This window comes from Fringilla coelebs (assembly GCF_963513975.1).
Source record: "Fringilla coelebs genome assembly, chromosome: 11".
Lineage (NCBI taxonomy): Eukaryota > Metazoa > Chordata > Aves > Passeriformes > Fringillidae > Fringilla > Fringilla coelebs.
Window position 1 is genome coordinate 8698619 of NC_140037.1, and position 20860 is coordinate 8719478.

Here is a 20860-nt window from a genome sequence, read left to right on the forward strand (position 1 = left end):
GTGGCTCCTCTTAAAGTCGTGAGCATCAAAGTACAGCAGCTCCCTGCACAAATCTGCAATCTCAGATTCTCACCCAGAGCCCCCAGTGGCAACAGAGACCAAAAAGAACAGGACAGAAACAGAGATTGTTTCTTTCTTGAGGCACAGGACAGCTGCTATCCAAGGGAAATTTTGGTTTGTGGTGGCAAGGACATCTTTTTGCTGCTGGCTGGACATTTCCCTCAGTCCTCCTGGAATTAATAAGGATGAGAAACAGCATCCTCTTGATAAGCAACAGCCTCACTTGACCTCATACTGCTGCCTGCCAGCCAAAACCCACAGGGGACTGCTGGACCCCAGCTCATCCCTGCATCCTCCTCTCCAAGTCCACTTCTCCCACAAGAAGCCAACTGTTCTCAAGCCAAGGCTCCACCTCCCTGTTGTCCTTGCATGCCTCTGGACTGCTCAGGAGCTGGGGAACAGCCTTTTGGCATTCCACATTCCCCAAGGAAAGGCTGAACTGGACCCTCATGGGTAGCAGGACATGAGTCTTTTCTCATTTGAGGATAAAACCAGGAACAAAACTGACACTGATGCGTATGAGAACAGGCAGAGACAGGGGATTGGAGGAGGAGGAGATGAAGATCAGATCCCTGGTGATCCCACAGTGCCTATCACGTGCAGCAAGTACCAGGGAACTGGGACAGCTCTGAGACTCAAGCCCTGCTGCCAGTGTGTCCCTGTGCCCAGGGAACCAGAACTGTCAGGGAACACGGCAGGAAGGGATTGCCTTTCATTTTCAAACCAACTGAATTAGTACCTGATCAGTGGACAAAAGCCTGTTGGAGGTCTCCAGCAAAGGGTGCTGTGAAGCCAAGGCCTGGTGCTCAGCACAGGTCCTGTATCCCCCAGCAGGTGCACCTCCACCACGTGGGGAAAGCATTCCAGCGAGGAGGAATGGACTGAGCACGCATCTATCACCCTGTGCCAAGCCAAGTAACAGGACTGGGTGGGGATAAACCCATCCTTCTTCACCAAAGCCCAGTGCTCCCTCCTGGCTCCACATTCTCTGGGGGGCAGAATGTTATGAAAATAACAGAGCAGACCAAAAGCCCACTTTTCTCTGTGTACTTGCAAGCAGCCAGAATCACAGGCAATTCACAGCTCAGCAGCTGCCCAAGCCATAGGTGGATCTCAGTGTATTTATTAGTTCTGAGGGAACCTCTTGTCCTTCTTGATATCATCCCATTTCTCCTGAAACTAATGTGAGGTTTTGCTGCTCATGACACCTTGTCCTGAGGACTTCTGTGATTTGATAACACATCTGCAAGAGGCAATGCCTCTCCTCCTGCTTGGCACCTCCTGAGAGCTTAATTTGATGTGACCTTGTACTTGCATGAAAATAAACAATGCACAGTTAACCTCTATCGCTTCTCTCCTGGCCTCCTGTAGACACATCTTATCCATCTTCTGTTGTTTCTTTTCCAGCCTGAAGAACCCTGCCTTATTTAGCCATTTTTTTTTGCAGAGAGGCCACCAGACCTCTGACCAACTCTGCTGCAACTTCCAGGCATTTGACTCCACAATGATCTCAACACCCACACATCTCTCCTGAGCTCCCCGTGGGCAGCTCTAGAGACAGAGACACAGAGCAACCCCTGTCCCCTCCTCCTCCATCACTGTCCCATGAGTCCTCAAGTTGCTCAGTGGTGCCTGGAGTTATGTGAGGGCAGAAAAAAGACATAAAGACAGTTGGACTCACACATTCACCTTCTCAGCTCCTGTAGCACTGGAGGCCAGCAGCAGGACATGCACAGGACCACCTCCACAGGGAGTGCCACATTTGGGCCACGTTACAGACTTGGGAGTCTTCTCCCACTCCTTTAGAGCAGCACCAATGCTCAATGAAGGCCAAGTCCCTGCAGTCCCTGATCATCACAAAAGGGCATTCCCAGCAGTCTCCTCCCCAAGCTCATCTCAGAAGCCTCCTGACCAAACTTTTCCCAGCCATGCTTGCCCTCAGCAGCCCAGGCCCAGACCCAAACAAGGCTGTACAAGCCCTGTAACATGCTCTCTCTGCAACCTTTCCCAAACTTTGCCACCTGCTCTGCTGGCACGGCCAGAGCATCTGGCCACCAGGCAAAGTTTCAACTCTGCTTGCCAGGCACCTTACAGGGTATGCCTGCACTGAGATGCAGTTTGAAAATAACAGATGTTGCTCCACTGTTCTGCATTTTGCAGCGTCAGGAACAAGGCTTCTTTACCAACAATCCTCTGAGCTCCTTGCCAAGGTGGTCTCATCCCAAACAGCACTCCCCAGCACAAAGTCTTGCTCACAGACAGCCCCTGCCACGTGCTGTCCCTGCTGCCAGGCAGACAACACGGCAAAAGGAATACACTGCAGGAGCAGAGCTTCCACACACAACTTCAAGACTTAGCGCAGGTTTCATCATGGACTGCAATACCACATGACTACTGAGCCCAGACAAGCCTCCAAACTGCACATAACCTCCCAGCCAGGGAAAACTTCCAGGAGCTACACAAACCAGACAGGACCCAGCAGCTGCAGCCAGAAGCACCCATGTCTTTCCACTGCTCCCTCTTCATCCCCATTTCCTCTCAGTCAGACTTGCTCCAGGGGCTGAATGATGTGGGTTCAAACTGGCAGCTCTGGCAATTGCAGGACCATTTATTCATTCCCCTCACACCCACAGCAGAATCCTGCTGAGGCCAGCAGCACACAGTGCTGGTCACAGCCTGCTCCCTGCCCACAGCTCTGGGGAGAATCACGGTAGGAGACCACCAGAGCATTCAGTCCCCCATCCAGCACCACCCAGCTCAGCTCAGCTCAGTCCTCAGACCCAGCTCTCTTCGAGTGCCCTGGCACCAGGATCCAACCTGCCTCCTCCTGCTGAGGTGCCCTGCGCTGCCTGTGACCACCTCCCCTCCACAATGCCCTTGGCTGCCTTTCAAAGCAGTGTCAGTGGCAGCCAATAACCACAGACCACCAGCAGAGCAATCTCTGTCTGGGATCCCACAGGGAGCCGGGAATTCCAAGGACAGAGCCAAGCTGTGCCTGCCCCATCCCTGTGCACTTGGTGCACAGCCCCAGGATGGCAGATACACAGCCCCTCTGTGCTCTGCTCTGAGATCCCACAGGCTCCTCTGCAGCTCCACAACTTGTTGCACAGACAAGTCCCCATGTCCCCATCCCTGCCACTGCCCTTCCACCCTTCTACTGTTACTGGATCCCTCCAGCTGCCACCAGTGCAGCATGGACACCTCCACACTGCTCTGTCTGAGGCCACAGTAGCTCCTGGCAGCCAAGAGAGCTTCCTTTCTCCCCTGCCTGATGCAAAGAAATAGCTTCTAGAAGGAAGGATACAGGAAGATGGCAGCAAATTGTTTGGGAGGCAGCAGACTCGCTGTGGCTGGGGGGGTTTAGGAGCTGGCCGAGCTGATGCTGTTTGGGAATTGCTTAGGTGGAGCTTAGAGACTTGACAACCTCAAGGTCCCTCTCTTATCAGCTGTCCTAAGACACCTCCTCCCTTGACACAAAAGCCAACATGGACCTGCCAGAGGATTTTGGCAGTCACCACCTCCTTGCTTTTGCACGCAGAGGTGATCCTGATCAAAAGACACCTGGAACAAATCCCTGTCTGTGCTGGATGTGAGCACCCAGAGCAGCCCCCACAGAGAGCCAGGACAGACACAGCCACCACATCTGGAGCCCTAGCACAGTGCCCTGCCAATTCTCACGCTGCCTCCTGAGGCTTTGGCTGGCCCCTGTCCCTGGGCAGCCTGCTCAGTAGCTCCACTCATGACTCCCAGGTTCTGGCTGCCCTCACCACCCTGCTCTCGAGCACCTTCCCTCCAGCCCTTTGGGACAAAAGCCTCTACATGGGCTCTGGAAAAGAAACAGCCCCAGATGAAAAGGGCAGGGCAACCCCCTTGGCACGGGCTCAATCCTCCTCTCTAACAAGGCTGCCCTAGATGCTCACTGCTGTTGAGTGTGGGCATTTGGAGGCTGTGCAAGGCAGCACCATGCAGACCCTGCCAAGATGGGCACTGCAGCTCCCATTCCCTCACACAGAGCTGTGCAGGGCCCTCACAGCCCTGTCCAGGGGCTGCCCTGCACCTTGGCAGCTTCTGCTTGTGCTCTGGAGGTTGAGAGCTGCGTGTTTGCAGGTGTCCAACCAAACTCCACATCCCGACTGCACACGTAACCATGGCAACTGCACATGCGAGTGGCAAAGCCTCGAGCCCGGCTAACTGCAAATGCAAATGAAGCAAACACATGCACAGTGCTAAAAGTGTGACCTCTAAATGTCAGCCTTTAACCATTTTGCAGACACCAGCTCTGGTGGCGGCCACCTGCAGCCTGCAGAGCGGGCAGAGCTCTGGTTCCATTGGGGACCTCTGGGTGCCCAGCCCTGCACCAGGTGCTGCCCTGGGTGCTGGGGTGCATGCCTGGCACAGGCATTTCCCAGAGCTAAGAGTGACTCCTGCCTTGTCAACCAGCAGCTCCCTCTCTGAGGACACATCCACTCCTTACCCAGCTGGCAGATGTTCCCAATTCCACAGAGGACCCTGGTTTGCTGAGGAAGGAAGGTCCCACCAGGCTGACACAATGCATGGCCAGCACAGGGGCTTGTGGGGAGCTGGCTCTGCCATCACCTGGGGCTGAGCCAGCAGCAGCATCAAATGAAGCACTCTCAAAGGATGGAAGGAAAATCCCAGACTTTCAGGGATGCCATGTCAGAGCCACCTCCCTAAGGGAGGTCTGTGGCCTTAGGAAAGGCTGCTGGTAGAGGCATAAGGAGGTGTCACCATTTGGGAGAGTGTGGTCCAGAAACTGACTGGCTGGACAAAGGTCTCAGGTCCCTCACCATTTCTCTCCCTTGCTGCTGACAGCACTGGATACAGACAGAGCCCAGAAGTGACCCTCACCCACCACCCTGTCCTGCTCCTTGGCTTTGAGCACGAGGGAGTCAAGCTCAGGTGAATGGTGCCAACTCCAGGCACAGCACGCATCGCTGGGGCCACCACAACCCCTGCACCCAGCACCCCGCTCAGGGATGGATGGGGGGATGGATGAATGGACATCTGGCCTGCTGCCCCGCTCAGCAATGAGTATGGCCAGCTGTTTGACAGCAAGCCTGCCTCCAACTCGGTCCCTGGCCCAAGAGGGAAACAGGGAATGTCCTTTCACTCCAGGAGCCCGATGGCTAATGTCATTCCTAGCGCTATGCCAAATAAACTGAGCCAAGAGGATCTCCTGCCTGCCCTTGACCCAGGGATGCTCACACCAGCAGCTTCATGCCTGTCAGCACCAGGAGCATCCTTGCACCCCAAATAACCCACCCTCAGGAACCACAGCAGTACCTCCAGTACCCACACCACATCACAGACACCCCACAGCCCCGGGGAGGATCCCAATTCCCTGGAGTGAAGCGCTCCAGCCCGGAGAGCCGCGCTCCCCGCTCTGCGCTGGGTCTGACGGGCCGGGCCGAGCGGTGCCCGGCGGATGCGGGGCGGGGGCCGGGATGCGGGCCGCGCAGCTGAGGCGGGCGCACAATCCCCCTTTCAGCACGTCGCCATGGCAACCCGCCGGCTCGCCGCGGCCGCTCATCCGGCCCCGTTAACCCTCGCCGTTACCCGCCGCCGCCGCGCTCGGCCCCACCCGTTAACCCCTGCCCCGCCGCGCCCTGCTCCGACGCCCGGCTTCGGGATCGCGACCCGAACCGGGACCACCCCGCGCCCCGAGAGCCCCACGGCCGGAGCGGCGGCCACCCCCAGCCCCGCGCCGCGGGGCCGGTCCGGTCCCGTCCGGCCGCCCTCCCCATCACGAGCCGCCGCGGGCCGTGCCGTGCCGGTCCGTGCGGGGCGGGGCGGGCGCACTCACCGTCGGGGGCGGCGGCGCGGCTGGGCCATGCCGGTGGCGGCGGCGGCTGCCCCGCGCTCCGCTCAGTCCGGCCCGACCCCGCACCGGGAGCGCGCGGCGCGTGCACGGCGGAGGCGGGCTGGGGAGGGGCCGCTCCGCAGCACCCCTTCGCTGCCGCCGCGCTGCCCGGCACCGCCGCCCGGCACCGGCACCGGCACCGCGACCGCCCCGATCGGACATCCCGCGGCCCCGCCGGCCGAGCCCGGTACCGCACGGCCCGGCACCCGCACCGCCCTGGTCGCTGCGCCGAGGGGATGCCGCGCCCGCCGAGCGCCGCGCAGTCCGGTACCGCGCCCTCCGGCTACCGGCACCAGCCGCACCTGCACCCCGATGTCCCCCAGGCCCCCCAGACCTGCCCTGCTCACGGCACCGGCACTGCCCTGTTATCGGCCCTGGGCGCAGGGGGTCACCCCCACCTTCCCGACCGGGACACCTGCACAGCCCGGGGCACCCCGCACCACCCCAGCAAACGTCCCCGTCTGTGGGCGCATCGCGGCACGGCCCCGGGCACCCTGCACTGTCCTGTGCATACAGAACCCTGCCCCACTACAGCCTGTGCCCGCCCCAGCCGCTCTGCCAGGGGCCGCGCTGCCCTGGCACACCCCACGGCAGCTGGAGCACCCTTCAGCCCCGGCACTTTTCCCCACAGCCAGGGCGGCGGTCCCCGCCTCTCGTACTGCTCCGCAGTGCCCAGCGGCTCTAGGGAGGATTCAGCAGGTGCTCAGTATGGGGTGCCCCATCCCAGCCTCAGCCTTGGGGCCCGGCCCAGCCCTGCCACGCACCGGGCTTCAGTCTCAGCAGCCACCCATAGGCTCCCAGCAGCACCGCGCAGCGAAACCCAGCACCTCTGTCATTCCCCCTCCCAGCATGGGGGTATTTTCTCCTCCCACTCATGGCCTCCTGGCAGGAGCCGCCTCTCCTACAGCCGGCCGCTGCCCATAGCAATGTTTCAGTCTTGCCTGATGGGATTACAGAAATCATTTGAAGCAGGGCATGGATTTGGGTCTTGATGGATGTATCTGATTGCTGCCTCCCTCTGCCATTGCCAAGGTAGCATCAGCTGCGATGCCTCTACAGAGCAGGCACCGTTTCCTGTTTAAGATGTTTGCATGGCAGCATCTGAAGGGCAGCAATTAAATTCAACTCTCCCACACACCTCTGGCACCTGCACTGAATCTGTGAATGTGCAGTGGCAGGGAGATCCCTGCACCCCAGTGCAGGTTGGGCTTCACCCGCCCCAGTGCTTTCCAGCTGCTGCTGCAGAGCAGGGCAGAGCTTCCCTGCTTCTCCTGCCCTGCTACCTCTCCCAGGGACTGCTTATGGGTGCAGCAGCTTGACTGATTTTGTTGCTGGCCTGTTATACACAGGATATATATAGGGCATACCAATATAGCTCACCCTATTTTATATATATATATATATATATATATATATATATATATATATATATATATATATAATGCATTGAGGGTGAGCTGCAAGCTGCCACCCACTATGCTGTTGAGCAGGCAACATGGTCCAGCACTGCCTGGGATGGCTGCACAACCTTGCCCTGTGCTTACCAGGGCTCATTGGCTCTGAGCATCTTGAAGGGGGCCCTGGACCGATGCTGCGCTGCCCTGCAGCAGGCAGGGTATCATACATAGCTGCCTGGGTCCCACTGCCCAACAAAACCAGTCCAGGATGGGGTCATGGAGCCTGGCTGCAGTGGCACCTCGTGGCCCACTCCCCACCACGAGCACTGCAGGAGAGCTGGGTACTCACACAACTGCTGCACGCCTGGCTTCAGTTGCTTGACTGAGCAGTGATCGATTTTCTTGCACAACACCAGTTCTGACAGCGCCTGACAAGCCACCTTTGCCCAGGCTATGGTCCATGGGGACCCTCCATGCCAGGCTGCTGGGTGGGGTGGGTGTGTAGGGCAGAGCCTCTTCAGCCCATCCATCCCCCCCAGTGCATCAAGATTTGTTGCAGTCCCGGGTTTCCGCTCAGATGCTGGGCACAGCCCGTGTGGCATCGCCTTCAGGGAGCCCAGCATTAAACAGGCACACCCCGCACTGCCCCTCCCTGCACTGGTGGCCGCAGCAGGGCAGCTGTGTGCATTACTCAATGGGCAGTGTGTATGAAAATGCCCCCGGTTGCCTCTGGCTCTGTCACAAGCAGCGTTTAGCCACGACTCGGAGAAGGAGCAGAAGGGCTGGAAGCTGTCAGACCTGCTTAAAACGGCCGCGGCTCAGTGCTAATGTGCAGCACAGCAGCTGCGAGGCACGCAGCCAGGCCAGGCACAGCACAGCTCCCCACGCAGCCCCGTGCTGTGACCAGCTCTTGCACCGGTCCCCACGTCCCCCTGGAACCTCCCGCACCCACTGGGAACCTCTGGGGAGCCACCGAGGGTTGTGTGGGATCTTGGACACCGCGGCAGCCCGGCGTCTGTCACCACAGCAGAGCTCTGGAGTGCTGCTCATCCCACACAGACCTGGGTGCCAAGCAGCTGACACAGCTGGGGGAAGCCTTTTGCCAGAGGAAGAGCAGGGCCAGCCCTGTTGCTGGGCCATGCAACAAAGGGTCCCGTGGAGCAGACGCTTGGCCACAAGGGACAAGTCATCCCCTTTCTCCCCGGAAGGCAGGGTGGCTCCTGGGGTGCTTTCCCCCGATCCCCCCATCAGAGCTCAGCAGGTCAGCACCCGACTCGGTGTTCTGGCACTGCAGCACGGCCGTGTCACCACAGCTGCCGTGCAAGGCCACCCCCCGCACCCCCGTCCGGCCCCCGCGGCCGTGCTGCCTCCCGGTCGCTCCGGCTGCTGCAGAGCCGCCCCCTCCCACCTCCGGCGCGGCAGCGATGCAGAAGGAGCATCCAAGATGCCGCTTGGCGCAGGCTCAGCTGCGGCCCAGGGCCGGCAGAGGAGGGGGCTGTCGGCCATGACCGTACACACCAGGAAGAGGGCACGTTGTGGGCAGAGACAGTGCCCAGTGTCCCCGGGCAGTGGCCCCTCCGTGTGCCGGCAGCATGAGGGGAACGGAGTGCTCCTGCCGCAGCCACCGGTCCCTCCGAGCAGGGGTGGCCTGACACAGCCATGGCCAGGAGCAGGGCTTCCAGCTCGGGGTCAGCGAGTACGGACTGCCGGCAAGCAGAGTCCCTGGCCAGGGCAGCCTGGGGGCAGGGGGAATGCAACAGCCGGCTGAGGCTGATCGCATCAAGGGGACAAGCAGGGATGCACAGAGGCAGCAAGCCCCTGTCCTCATGAACAACCATGCCCCTTCCATCAGGCCTGGCCAGCAACACCTTCCAATGGTCCTGCAGCCACTGGCAAAAGCCTGGCATAGGTGCAGGTGTTTGGGGACAAGCAGGGCAGAGATGGTGTAGTGCCAAGCAAGCCCCAGACAGCAGCTTCCCATGTGCTCCCAATGAGTTCTTCAGACAGCAGACACCAGCCCATCAACAAGGACAAGGGGCACTGCCAGCCCTCATAGTTCCTTCATGCAGTGGCCCAGCCTCCAGAACTATTTGCCCTCCTTGCTGAGTACTTGTGGCCTCACCATCCTACCACAGGGACCACAGGTCCTGCTGAAGAAGAACCCAAGAGAGAAGAGAGGTGCTGGTGGCTTACAGCTTCAACAGACAGCAGGAGTAGCAAGCACCAAGATCAGACCTCATGCCAGCAGGCTGCACTAAGCAGGGCACAAGTTCAGAATGCACATTTCCCATGCAGAGAAAGCACCCTGGCTGTCAGGAGCTAACAAAGGAGCCTTGGTGCTTATCAGCCAAACCTTGCTGTGGTGAGAAGCAAGAAGCAGCACTGTGAGTGCACTCAGTCTGCAGCTCCTCCTAGACTGCAGAGGTAAGGAGCTTGAGCATCTCTTTAAGTGCTGTGGTGGGGGAAGCTGGGCTGGTTAGAGCTCAGAATGACCCTGCAATAGAAGTCCCTCTTCATTTTATACCGGTGTCCTGGTGGAACATGCAACAGGACTACCAGTAAAGCCCTTAATCAACATAAAAATCCTACAAAGCTTGCACAAACCTTTTCAAGTATGTGAACACCAGCTTATGAAATAAACAGGGAAGAGCTTTCCTTCCCAAACGAAATTGTTTAGCCTTCACAAAAGCTAAAAATGCAGACATTAGTTCTATTGAGGAAGAGATGAAGACCATGTGTGGAGGGTGCTGCTGGGCTGTACTGGGAGGAGTGCTGAGGAGGAAAGGCAGGCTCTGAATACACACTCAGTTTGCAAAGTAAGCTCTCTGTATTCATCCGAGAATGTCTGCAGTATGGAGTTCATCTGGTATAAATAAAGTACAAAATTTTACAATGTCTTAATCATTATTTTAACAAAAATACTAAAAACTGAGTAAAAACTGAAACCAAAGTGGGAAGGGAGACTATCAGCCACAAGGGATCTCCATAAACATTTGTAGAAATTGGATAGTAAAAACACTTTCTCTGTACAATAAAATGCTCCTCCTGGCATCTCCCTGTGGGACAGACAGCAGCAGCACTGGGGGACACAAGGACACAAGGTGGGGGCTGCCCCAGAGGGTGGGTCAGGCTGAAGAGGCTGTATCCATCCACAGTGATGTCTCCCTCCTGAATCAGGCTGAAGTGCCACAGGTCAGTAGCGTCCAAATGGGTTGTTGTTCTGCTGTGTCTGTGTATCTGTTGAGGTCAAGACAGAGTTAAGCAGTCACAAGGTCTAGTTCAGAAAAGAGATTCCCCTCCCCACGTCACCAGTGCAGTATGAGGAGTGTCACAGGCCATGAGAAGGAAAATATAACCACTATGGTGCTCCCTGTGCTGCAGATCTGCCCGAGCCTTTGAGCAGAAGCACAGCCAGGATCCCACATTCTTTCAGGAAGAGAGAGCTATATTCTAGTCCTGATCCAGAAAAAATCTCTCCATCCCTCATGGTGGAATTGGAAGACCATAACAAAGCCCTGAAAGGTGGCAAGCAGCTGGGAGGATGAGTTTATGGATTCATTATGTCTGATTTTAAAAGAAAGACAGCTCTATAAAATTAGACCATTTCTGTAGCCATACAAGCTGCTGAGCTAGCTAGTGTCACTCATCCTAAAGCACTCCCAGAAACCCAAGGTTTCAGAGAAAATATCCCTGGCTTCCTGTCAGCATCTCCACACAGGCCCAAAGGACTTCCAGATGGCACAAAGGCAGGAAACATGGTAAAGTTACACTCAAGAACCTCAAGAACTTCCAAACTGCTGGGACTGCTGCTTTGTGATTTACAGTGCTCACCGTATATATGAGTATTGTCTGATACATAAAATCATGTTGTTCTTTTTCCTGAACATAAACATCAGCATGTGTGGCCCTAAGCCACTAAAATAAAAGGAGCTGAGTGTACCCTGGCTCGCCTGCTGCCTTCTCAACTCTTCTGGACATTCAGGGATACCCTGCAGCCTCCTAAGGCAACCTATCCTGGACCCAAAACACCCTTGTTCCCCTCCTGTGCAGGCTGGTCTTGGTTTACCTTCCTGCTTTCCACTCCATCCCTGACACTACAAATGAGAACTCCAGATGCTTCCAGGGGGAGGTGATGCAAAACCCAAGGAGGAAGCATGGAAGCTGAATGCTGACACAAGGCTGCATGGGACCCACACATCTATTCCAAATAGAACAACTCCATTTGCTGTACAGAAAGGCTACAAAAATATGGCTGTTTTGCTGTATTCAGATTCTTATACAAGGTCTTCCTATATTTGAATGTCCCAGCTGAGATCCTTTGGCACAGACTTATCATTTGTGAATCAGGCTAGAGGGAAGCTTTGCACATTAAAACCTGGTTTGGGGAGGTTTTTGGCCACAAGGACTAAGAATTTTCCATCAGGGAACAAGCATTAAGCACAGATTCCAAGTCCCCCACTGCACACATTACCAGATCTGGCACAGTCTCACTCTCAGTGCAAAATAAAACCAAAAAACTATCAACTGTGCTGTCCATTTCTGAGCATTTTCATAGCATTTCTGCCATTTTTACAGCAGAAAAGCCAGTAAGGTGACAGAAGACAATGACAGCAGGCAATTCAGAAGGGAACAGCATAGAACCTGAATTCTGTATTGTGATCCTCCAGCCAGTAATTCAATACAGATTATAGGAATACAGCGCCAGACTGACAAACATCTATGCCATTACCCTGCTGTGACCACCACAAACACAGCAAGTGTGCAGCTACACTTCCTAGAGTACTCCTGCCTCCAAGAAGTCTTGTCTGGCTCACAACACAACCACAGTGTCTTTGGGTCATCCACCAAGTGACTGCTCCAGGATTACAGCCTCCCTGCACCCCTCAGAGGTCACCTGCAGCAGAGAAAATACCCCCAGATGATTTTAAAGCTGCACACTGGATCCTTTCATGAAAGCTGTTGTGACAATCCCTACAAAGGCTCAGCTCCCTTGTCCCTCTGCAGGCAGCAGGAGGAAGGTCTGGAAGGTTGTTCACAACCTGGCAAGCACTGCCCTCCCTGCTGCTGTGCCCCCTTGGGCTGGTAGCTCTAAGTCCTGATGCCACCTCCCTGCCAGCATAATTTATGTCCTCAGACAGACAGTCTGGCTCGGCCTCGCTTCTCTACACCAGAGTACCTGCAATAGAAAACAGCAGGGAGGAGACTAGCAACAGGATCAAGAACACTCAGGCTTACTGGAAAGCTGCTGCTGAAGCTGTCGAACCAGAGCAGCTGTTTGCTGCTGCTGCTGTGTCTGCTGAAGGCCCTGGCGCTGGAACTGTAAAGAGAGAAAGACAGTTATAGCCACACCACCTGGCTGGCAGCCTCAGCATTCACACAGGCCCTGGGAAGCTCAGGGAGGGAGAAAGGGGGGATGCAGGTGGAGCACTGCTGGATGTGTGCTGGACTGTCACGTCCCTGTGCCTCCAAGGGAACACTCACAATGGGCTGCTGGGGGGGCAGAGCCTGCATCCCCAGCCCCGGGGGCTGGCCCTGCGCCTGTGGCTGAGGCACTGTGGACACCTGGGGCTGCTGCTGGGGCTGGGGCTGCGGTGGCTGGGGCTGCTGCTGCTGCTGTTGCTGCTGCTGTTGTTGTTGCTGCTGCTGTTGTTGTTGCTGCTGCTGTGAAGACAAAAGAGAAGGGACCGTCAGGGCAACGCACACAGCACCGGGGCACACCGAGGGCTTCAGGAGGGATGACATTCTGTGGAGTGAAACACCTCATGCACCATTTTCCTTACAGGTACCTAAATTACTCAAATTTCACAAGGACTCCACCCCAGGCTGAGAAATGGCAAGAAATACAGGGACAGCAACAAAGTTTTCTGCAAGATGAGGTATTAACAGATGACAGAAGAGAACTCCGAGTCTACTGGTCATTACTAGGAGCAAACAAGGTGCAAGAATAGAAAATTAAGGACTCAAAAGGCTGGCTTGCTTCATCTTTTGCCTCCTGGTGAAGATCAGTAATAATGAATAATGAGTATTTGCCTGACTCATTCTCAGATTCTTTTCAGAGGTAGCAACAGAGCTCCTATAATCTCCTTACACAATCCACTCCAGGTCAGCTCCTATTACTGGACTTTTCCCTAATCTCTACCCTGAATTTCACGTGTTGTGTTTTAAGGCCATTTCTGGTCCTACAGTCTAGGGATAAGAAGAGATAAGGGTTTTTTTTTCTTTATTTTTAAGATAAATATGGAGACTTATCTCTCCTGTTGTCTTTGTCTCTCTAATGCAACACATCCAGCTACTTCAGACTTTCCTTCTCAGTCATGTCCCCCAACTCTTCAATCTATCTTGCTGTCCTTCCCTGCCACTCATGACAGCTGGTGTTACACTTCAATAAAAGGATGTGGATAAAACTGGATTCAGTGCTCAAAACCAAATGTTTACAGAATTTGTTATGCTGAGAAGAATATTTAGTGTGTTGGAGTCAGAACATACCCAGAAATCTCAAGGTTTTTAATTTCTCCTAATTTTCAGACAATTCTCCCATCTGTCAAAGCAGTTTTTAACTCTCTAGATAAAAAAAAAAAAAATATTCCTAGCAGAAATAAAAAAAAAATACTAATGTTATCATAAGAAATCCAACGTGGTGATGGTAGGTACGGTTCCAGTCACTGGCTCAAAAGGACAAGGTTCAAACCTTGAGCAGACTCAGAGAACAAACAAAAATACAATCAGGAGAAGGAACAGTGTCTTATGAAAGAAGGTTAGAAAACCCTGACCTTTGGAAGCTGCAAGTGCTCCCTAGGAATGTATACTGGGCAAGTAACAGTGAGAAAGAACAGCCAGTAAACAGGACACAGAGGACAATAATAATTCATACAAGAACCAGTATTGAACACATTGGATCAAGAATTCAATGGATCAAGGATTCAAATTCAAAGGGAGTGAGTTTCTAGAACAGTCTTCCCACTTATATCAGTTTGGTCACAGGTTCCTGACATGGATGCTGCAACCTGGGTACACAAGAAAGATGACTGACTAAATGGGCCAGGATACCAATTTCATGTCCTACCTTCTTGCAGCAGCTGTCTATCAACCCATATAAGACAAATCAAAAGGCCATCATGACAGTCAGCTCCAGCACCAAGCACACCTCAGGTAATACAGCAGGAGTCACACTAATGGGATAGCTTGGGCACTCCACCTTTGTGGGTTTTTTAAGCAGCCAAGCAAAGTCAGCTAAAAGCTGAAGGTATACATGAAGTTACTGAGCTAGGAGAAGTGTTAGCAATTTGTCTGAGGCATGTTCTTCTAAATATAAGTGATGGAGAATGCTAAAAGAAACTCAAAGTGAATAGTCAGGGGGTGCTACTTATCAAAAGGACTAAAAGCTGCTGACCATGCCAGAGGCAGTTCTCTTGTCCAGTGCAAGGCAGCAATTCTCAGATACTGCTGACTGCAGCTCTCTGCAGGAACCACTGTCTCACTCAGGCCACTCTCTGAACAAAAAGACTCAGCACTCTGTGCCATGTAAAGTCTCCCCATATTCCACAGGTTTGCTAGGATTTGTCATAAGGCATTGGATTCAACAATTAAACTGTTTGTGTTTCTCTGTCAATTCAATACATTTCTATAATTCCTAGAAATGTGTCTTTATTTCATATAAGACTTTAATGTTCCTAAGATCATAATGCAAATCCATAGAATACTCATGTCTGTTGACTCATGCTTTGTGATCTTCTTTGAACCTAGAGAGCTGGGTCTAACAGTTGGCTTTGGATCAGTTTTTCACCATCTGCTCTAAGAAATGGAGTATATGGACTGATTCATGCCAGATTTTTTGCCAATGGAAACTCACCAACGCTTATTTTCATCTTGAGAAATGCAGATATGCCCCTAAAGATCATCTTGAACAACTTTCCTGCTCTTTTGTGGACAGGGGGCTTTTCACTTTGTTTCTAGCTCCTGCCACACTTGTTCAACAGCTAACTTTCTGCACAATCTACTGGCTCAGCTGGAGCAGGAAGAGGTGGGACAAAGGCCAGAGGACTGAACAGACTTTTAGCTCATGCTGGGTGGCTGGCACAAGGCAGTGCAGCAGGAATCTCCATCAGGAGTGGCCAGCTCTAAGGAAGGGAGAACTGCCTAGCAAATTACCACAGACAGCCTCCAACAGAGTGACATGCTTCCTGACACAGAGTGGCAGAGGTAAGCAGCACTGGGCAAGCCTCCTCCAGCTCCAGCAGCCTTCCTCCTGTCAGCAGCCACTCACCCTCAGCATCTGTTGTTGCTGCTGCTGCCTCAGGTACTGCTGCTGCTGTTGGTCAGGAAGGATCTGGCTGGGTCGAATTCCTGAGGGGACTCCCTGCGGACCCAAATGGTTCATCCCACTCATCATGGGGGTCTGCTGTATTGACTGATGAGGAAACCTGCAAGAGAAAAGGACAAGCTCATGGAGTAAAGGATTCACAGGCAGCCAGCTTTCTTTAATCCAAACACAACTTCTGACATCAATGAGACAGACCAAACAGCCCCCTGCAATCCATGCCGTCTCTGCAGAAAGGTGAGGGACACAAGGGCCTCTCAAGGGTTTAATACAACCTGTTTTTCTAGAAGCACTAAGTAACAGTCATCACCCCACTCTTCTGCATGGCTTTTCTGCTGCATTTATGCCTTCTCAGGAACAATGGAAATCTCAGATTTAGCCCTTTGATAGTGATCTTCTGGTTAGATTTAAAACCAAAACTATGACTTTCCTAGGTAATTTCTCCTTATACTTTTCTATGCCATCTTTCTCTGGCTAGTAGCACAGTTTCCTGCCTACAACTAGCATTTCCAAATTTCATCCTATCTCTCTGTTTCTTCCCTGGACAGAAAGCTGGATAAAGATGTTTCTCTGAGGAAGCAAAGTACAGCATGGAGAAGAGGATTTTCACAGTTTGCTGTTAGAGTTGGACAAGCAGAGCAGGGAAACACTTAACAAAATAGAGATAATTAACATCCCATAGGGCAGGAGTTACCTCTGTGTGTTGCCCAAGGTGTGTCCATAGCCAGGGGCCTGCTGGTGCACGTAGCCACTTGGTCTCTGCTGCATCTGTCTAACAGGATCCACTAGAGCAGGATTAGAGCTGGGGTGGGAATTCTGATAGGGCTGACCAGAATAGGTAGGAGGTACCATTGCGCCTGACTGGGAGGGGTGCTGCTGAAGGCCTATGTGGGAGACATAAGGAGTGTAACCCTGAAATGAAACAAAAAGGCCTTTTTTAGTCACGGGGTGAAAAGGAATACAGAACATAGGACATCAGCCTCCTGTAAACACTGTCACTGGGAAGCTCATTAGGGAGAAGAGCCAAGAGCTTTCAGGCTTTAGCAGCAAGAACAAAGCTGCTGCCCTGTGCTGGAGCCAGATTCCAGCCCTACCTGCAGTCACTGCCACTTACCTGGGAAGGCTGCAGTGCTCCATAAGACGGGGTTGGAGCCATTTGGCGCACAGGCTGCTGGCCCATTATGCCCTGGCCCTGCTGGAAGGCAAGAGAGAAGCGCTTTTTCCAACATCTGCAAAGGGCAGGAACACTGCTGCTCTCTTCTCAGCAGCTCCCACTAAACCAGACAAATGGTTTCACTGCTTAACCTATGAGGTTGCTGCACAGCAGGCACATGCGCATGACTTCTGTCTCACCCTGACCTGGAACAGATATGCCACTAAAAAACCTGCCACCCCCAGGCAGAACATGCCCCTCTCATTCCCTAGTGGCCACCCCGTGACAACCTCCTCCAACTGTTAGTGACATGGGCCCACAAAGCAGGCACAAGAAACAACATATTTTCAGAGCAGATACAGAACTGGGCAGCTCTGGGAAAAAAGGGACAGCACCAAACAGCCTGGCAATGCTATACTGTGAGCAACAGCAAGAGCACAGCTCTGACTTACCAACTTTGCTTGCAGCTGCTGCCTCAGTATCTGTCCTTGGGACACTGGAGGCTGCTGCCTGTATACTGCTGGCTTGTAGGAGGGGTCAATGCCCATCATGCTCCCCATCCCTGGAGGCAGCACACCACTGTAGGGAGGGCGACTCTGAACCAGTTTTCCCAGTGGCATGCGTCCTGGTCTGTAGGATGTATCCAGGCGAGGGCCACCTGCAAGAGGAAGAGAAACAGGCAGAGCAGTCACAGCTACTGTTGCACCTCATAGCTCCAGAATGACTGCTCATCACTGTACCAAGACATACCAATCAAAAGGAGAAAGTGCAGGGACCTGCATAGGACCATCTCACAGAAAAGGTTCCCAAAGAGGTGAAATATTTTTGGCTCTCTGGTGCACCTACCTGCTGGAAGAGGCTGATTCTGGGCATAGAGACCTACTGGAGATTGCCCATATGCCAGCCTTGACATGGTGCTTCCTGACTGGTGATGCAAAAGATCTGTAGGCATGCCAACTCCATATGAAACCCCTCGGCTAGGGCCCAACACAAAGTCCTGCAAAGACAAAGCAGTAGGAAAGATCAATGTGCACTGGGAATTCATGAATGGAGGAAGACTATTAAAGGGTTGAAAAGTCAACAGGAGGAAGCCAAGGATGTTATCTGAGCTGGGGAGACTCCTTTCCTCCCATCAGGGATTAAGAAAGTGTTTGCCATGCCCAAGCTAGAGAGAGCAGGATAAAGCTCCGGTACTCCCAGCTGAGAGGAAACACATCACATCTTCACCCTAACACCACTCTCAGGCTCCTCAGGAAGACTCTAGGGAGTGTTCTGTGACTAGGAGTGGTGGACGTGGGATATCCAGAGCTGCTGGACACTCCCTTACCTCAGTTTTGCTGGCAGATTGGTTGCGTTTCTTGGTTTTGCTCTGTTTTTTCTTGCGTTCCTCAGTGGAGGCGGCAGGATTGGCGCTTGTTTTATCAGCCTTAGCTGGTTCTGCAGTTTTCTTCTCAGGCTCTAAAGCCACAGGTGTAGGAGGCTCTTCCTCTTCGGGGGGCAGTGGCAAAGGCTCCAGGTAGTAACTGCGGGGCTTGGGTTTCAGGTGTGTGTGATAGAGAAGAAGCCTCTGCTGCTCCTCGAACCTGGATACCTTGCGATCCACCCGGACTGTCCCAAACCATCCCCAGGAGAGCGGGGCTGAGTGCTTCAAACCCTCAAAAAGATCCCAAGGAGAAATCTTCTGCTTTGTAGAGACTTGCAAACCCTTTAAAGCAAAATAGATAAGAACCTTCAAGTCCCTGTTGCTGCTCCTACGAGGGTACAGGTAACTCTGTCCTTTCTTCAGGCTCTAATACAGATCTCTCAGTAAACAGTCTGAGCCCTTGCTAATGGTCCTTGCTCCTCCAGGTGGCAAAGCAGTCATTTCTAAAAGCCTTCATCAACAACTGTCTAGTCTCCTTCATTCCATCTCTGCCAGCCTCCTGCACACTGGCTCTGCCATTAACTTACATGACAGGGATTATGTGTTTCTCTTTACACTTCATATAACCATAAATACAGCCCCCAAATTTAGTTAACATCTCAGGTCACAGCAGCATGCTATCACCAAGCATTAACACCCCAGCTTTGCCCTTTTTGGACATGGTTATGTGCCAGCTTGTCTGCGTGCAGCCAGCCACTTCAGGCTCATCAGGGAATGAGGCACTGCATACAGATGCCTCCCAAGCTGTGCAGACTTAAGGCATCAGAGGACAAGGTGACACCTGCACTCAGGAGCTGTGATACAGACAAAAATGCTTCACTTACCTCCTTCTTGAAGATGGAATCAAAGCCAGCTATTTTATTGCCCTTAGTGTCAATGAGGGATCCCTGAGGTTCACAGGTGATGACATCTCTGGTCTGCTTTGGAAGTGGCAGTAGCTGTCGCACCTTCTCCAGGCTGTCAGACTGACGGTCCCCCAGCTCCTTCTGCACAAGTGCAACAAAGAGGACTTCAAGAATTTTTCAGGAAAAACCACCCAAAGCCCACCTATGCCTCTTCTGGTTTTGGTCTCCATCCCTACATTACTTCTCACCATTGCACCCTTCAGGCCTACAGTCATAGGGGTCACCCTCACTACTTCATCTAAACAGCAGAAACAGGACGAGTACTGTTCATGAGACACAAGTAAATCTGCATAGGCGAAGAACCACAACACAGCACGCTCTGGTCCCCATACAGGGCCTGGTGTCGCTCACCCTGAGTTTCTTGACAAGATTCATGTATGCCCGCTTGTTCTCTTCCATGCTGCCCTGAGAGATGCTGGACATATCAGCAGCCAGGGTGCCATTGATGAGAACACTCAGCATGTCCAGCACGGTGGTGAAGAGCTCACTGTAGGTCAGAGCAGAAAGGTCAGTCACCTGAAAAACTGATAAAAAGCTCCTGCCATCATTGCAACACCAAACACTATTAAATTGTCAAGACTTCCACCCACATTTTGAAGTGTCAGTCTTCAGAATAACCTCCCACACTAATCTTCCTTTTCCTTATACACCACACTTGAGTTTAACTCCCACTTGAATTAGGTGCAGTATCACAGATAAAGACTGGACTCCTCTGTATCCATTCAGCACCTCTGAAAAGCAGACTCAGGTCTCCCCTGTGTATCTCTCTGCATCTGGAAAGCCAAGTTTGTTCTGAATATGGCACTCAGTGTGCACTCAGAGTGCACTCAGCTATCAGGACCTAAGTTGTAGCCTGCTATTACTCCAAAGTCGCTTTCAGCTGTCACTTCTGATAGATCATCTAGAGAAACAGCCAGCTCACATGAGAAACGGGGCCATGCTAACAACTGCCTCCCTTGGGAAGTGTATAGACCAGAAGTCAGACTGCAAGTTACTTGTTTGACTGCATGTCCACAGTGCCACTGCTGATGATGTCCAGGAGAAGCACGGCCCATTCAGTTGTCTGTTGTGTGCTGCGTTGGACTGTGTCGAACATTCCTCCCACCTGGCAGAGAAAGGGAGTTCAGTCACAAGGACACCAAGAAACACTGAGATTTTGAAGTGAGAAAGGAGCTTAAACCAGGGTTTAAAGGAGCTTAATTCCTACTGAGAGCTGAGGGAGACTGCTGTCAGCAGCCAAACCTCAGATGCAAGTAGTAGTGCTGTGGGCTGCAAAGGCATTCAAAGGGGAAGACATATCTACAAAAGAGACCAAGTCTCTGGATTTCATCGTGATGAAACAGAGCAAGGGAGTTTATTCATGCACCCTGTCCTACTCAGGGCCCAAGACCTAGAAGCAGCACAAATGTCTCTCCTACTTCCTTGCCTCAGGACATATATAGACCCTCCAGTGTGTGCTTGTTCCAAAGGAAAAGAAGGCAGACAACTCTTCACCCCAGATGGTTAAGCTCTTTTTCTGCAACTGCTCACCAAATTCAGCCGCAGTTTCAAGGCCTCATGCATCAGCTGCTTGGCTTTGCAGTCATCTTGGTACTGATCTTCTCGCCAATTTGTAACAATCTAAGAAATACAGAAGAGAGGCCAGACCTCACCAGCTGTATGCCGAAGCTTAGAGAGAGCAGCTTGTACCATTCACTGTCTGGTGACTCAGAAATGGTCAGCTC

At 53.0% G+C, this 20860-nt stretch overlaps 1 protein-coding gene across 4 annotated transcripts in view; it reads right to left on the minus strand.

Annotated features, from left to right (window-relative positions):
• Positions 1-10155: 10155 nt before the first annotated feature.
• The window catches only part of MED12 (mediator complex subunit 12), a 34928-nt gene continuing 24223 nt past the window's right edge, over positions 10156-20860 (minus strand). For 2 of the 4 annotated variants that reach the window (XM_084213002.1, XM_084213000.1), the window contains exons 32-44: positions 20667-20756; positions 20132-20241; positions 19488-19623; positions 19056-19217; positions 18136-18513; positions 17655-17805; positions 17261-17466; positions 16770-16850; positions 16350-16567; positions 15602-15758; positions 12820-12996; positions 12574-12655; positions 10156-10575 (exon numbers count right to left, since the gene is read on the minus strand). In XM_084213002.1, coding sequence (XP_084069128.1) covers positions 10532-10575; positions 12574-12655; positions 12820-12996; positions 15602-15758; positions 16350-16567; positions 16770-16850; positions 17261-17466; positions 17655-17805; positions 18136-18513; positions 19056-19217; positions 19488-19623; positions 20132-20241; positions 20667-20756 — 1992 coding nt within the window. In that variant the 3' untranslated portion in view covers positions 10156-10531. Of the gene's footprint in view, positions 10576-12573; positions 12656-12819; positions 13000-15601; positions 15759-16349; positions 16568-16769; positions 16851-17260; positions 17467-17654; positions 17806-18135; positions 18514-19055; positions 19218-19487; positions 19624-20131; positions 20242-20666; positions 20757-20860 lie in introns of all 4 variants that reach the window. The other 2 variants (XM_084213001.1, XM_084212999.1) reach the window with 1 other exon arrangement.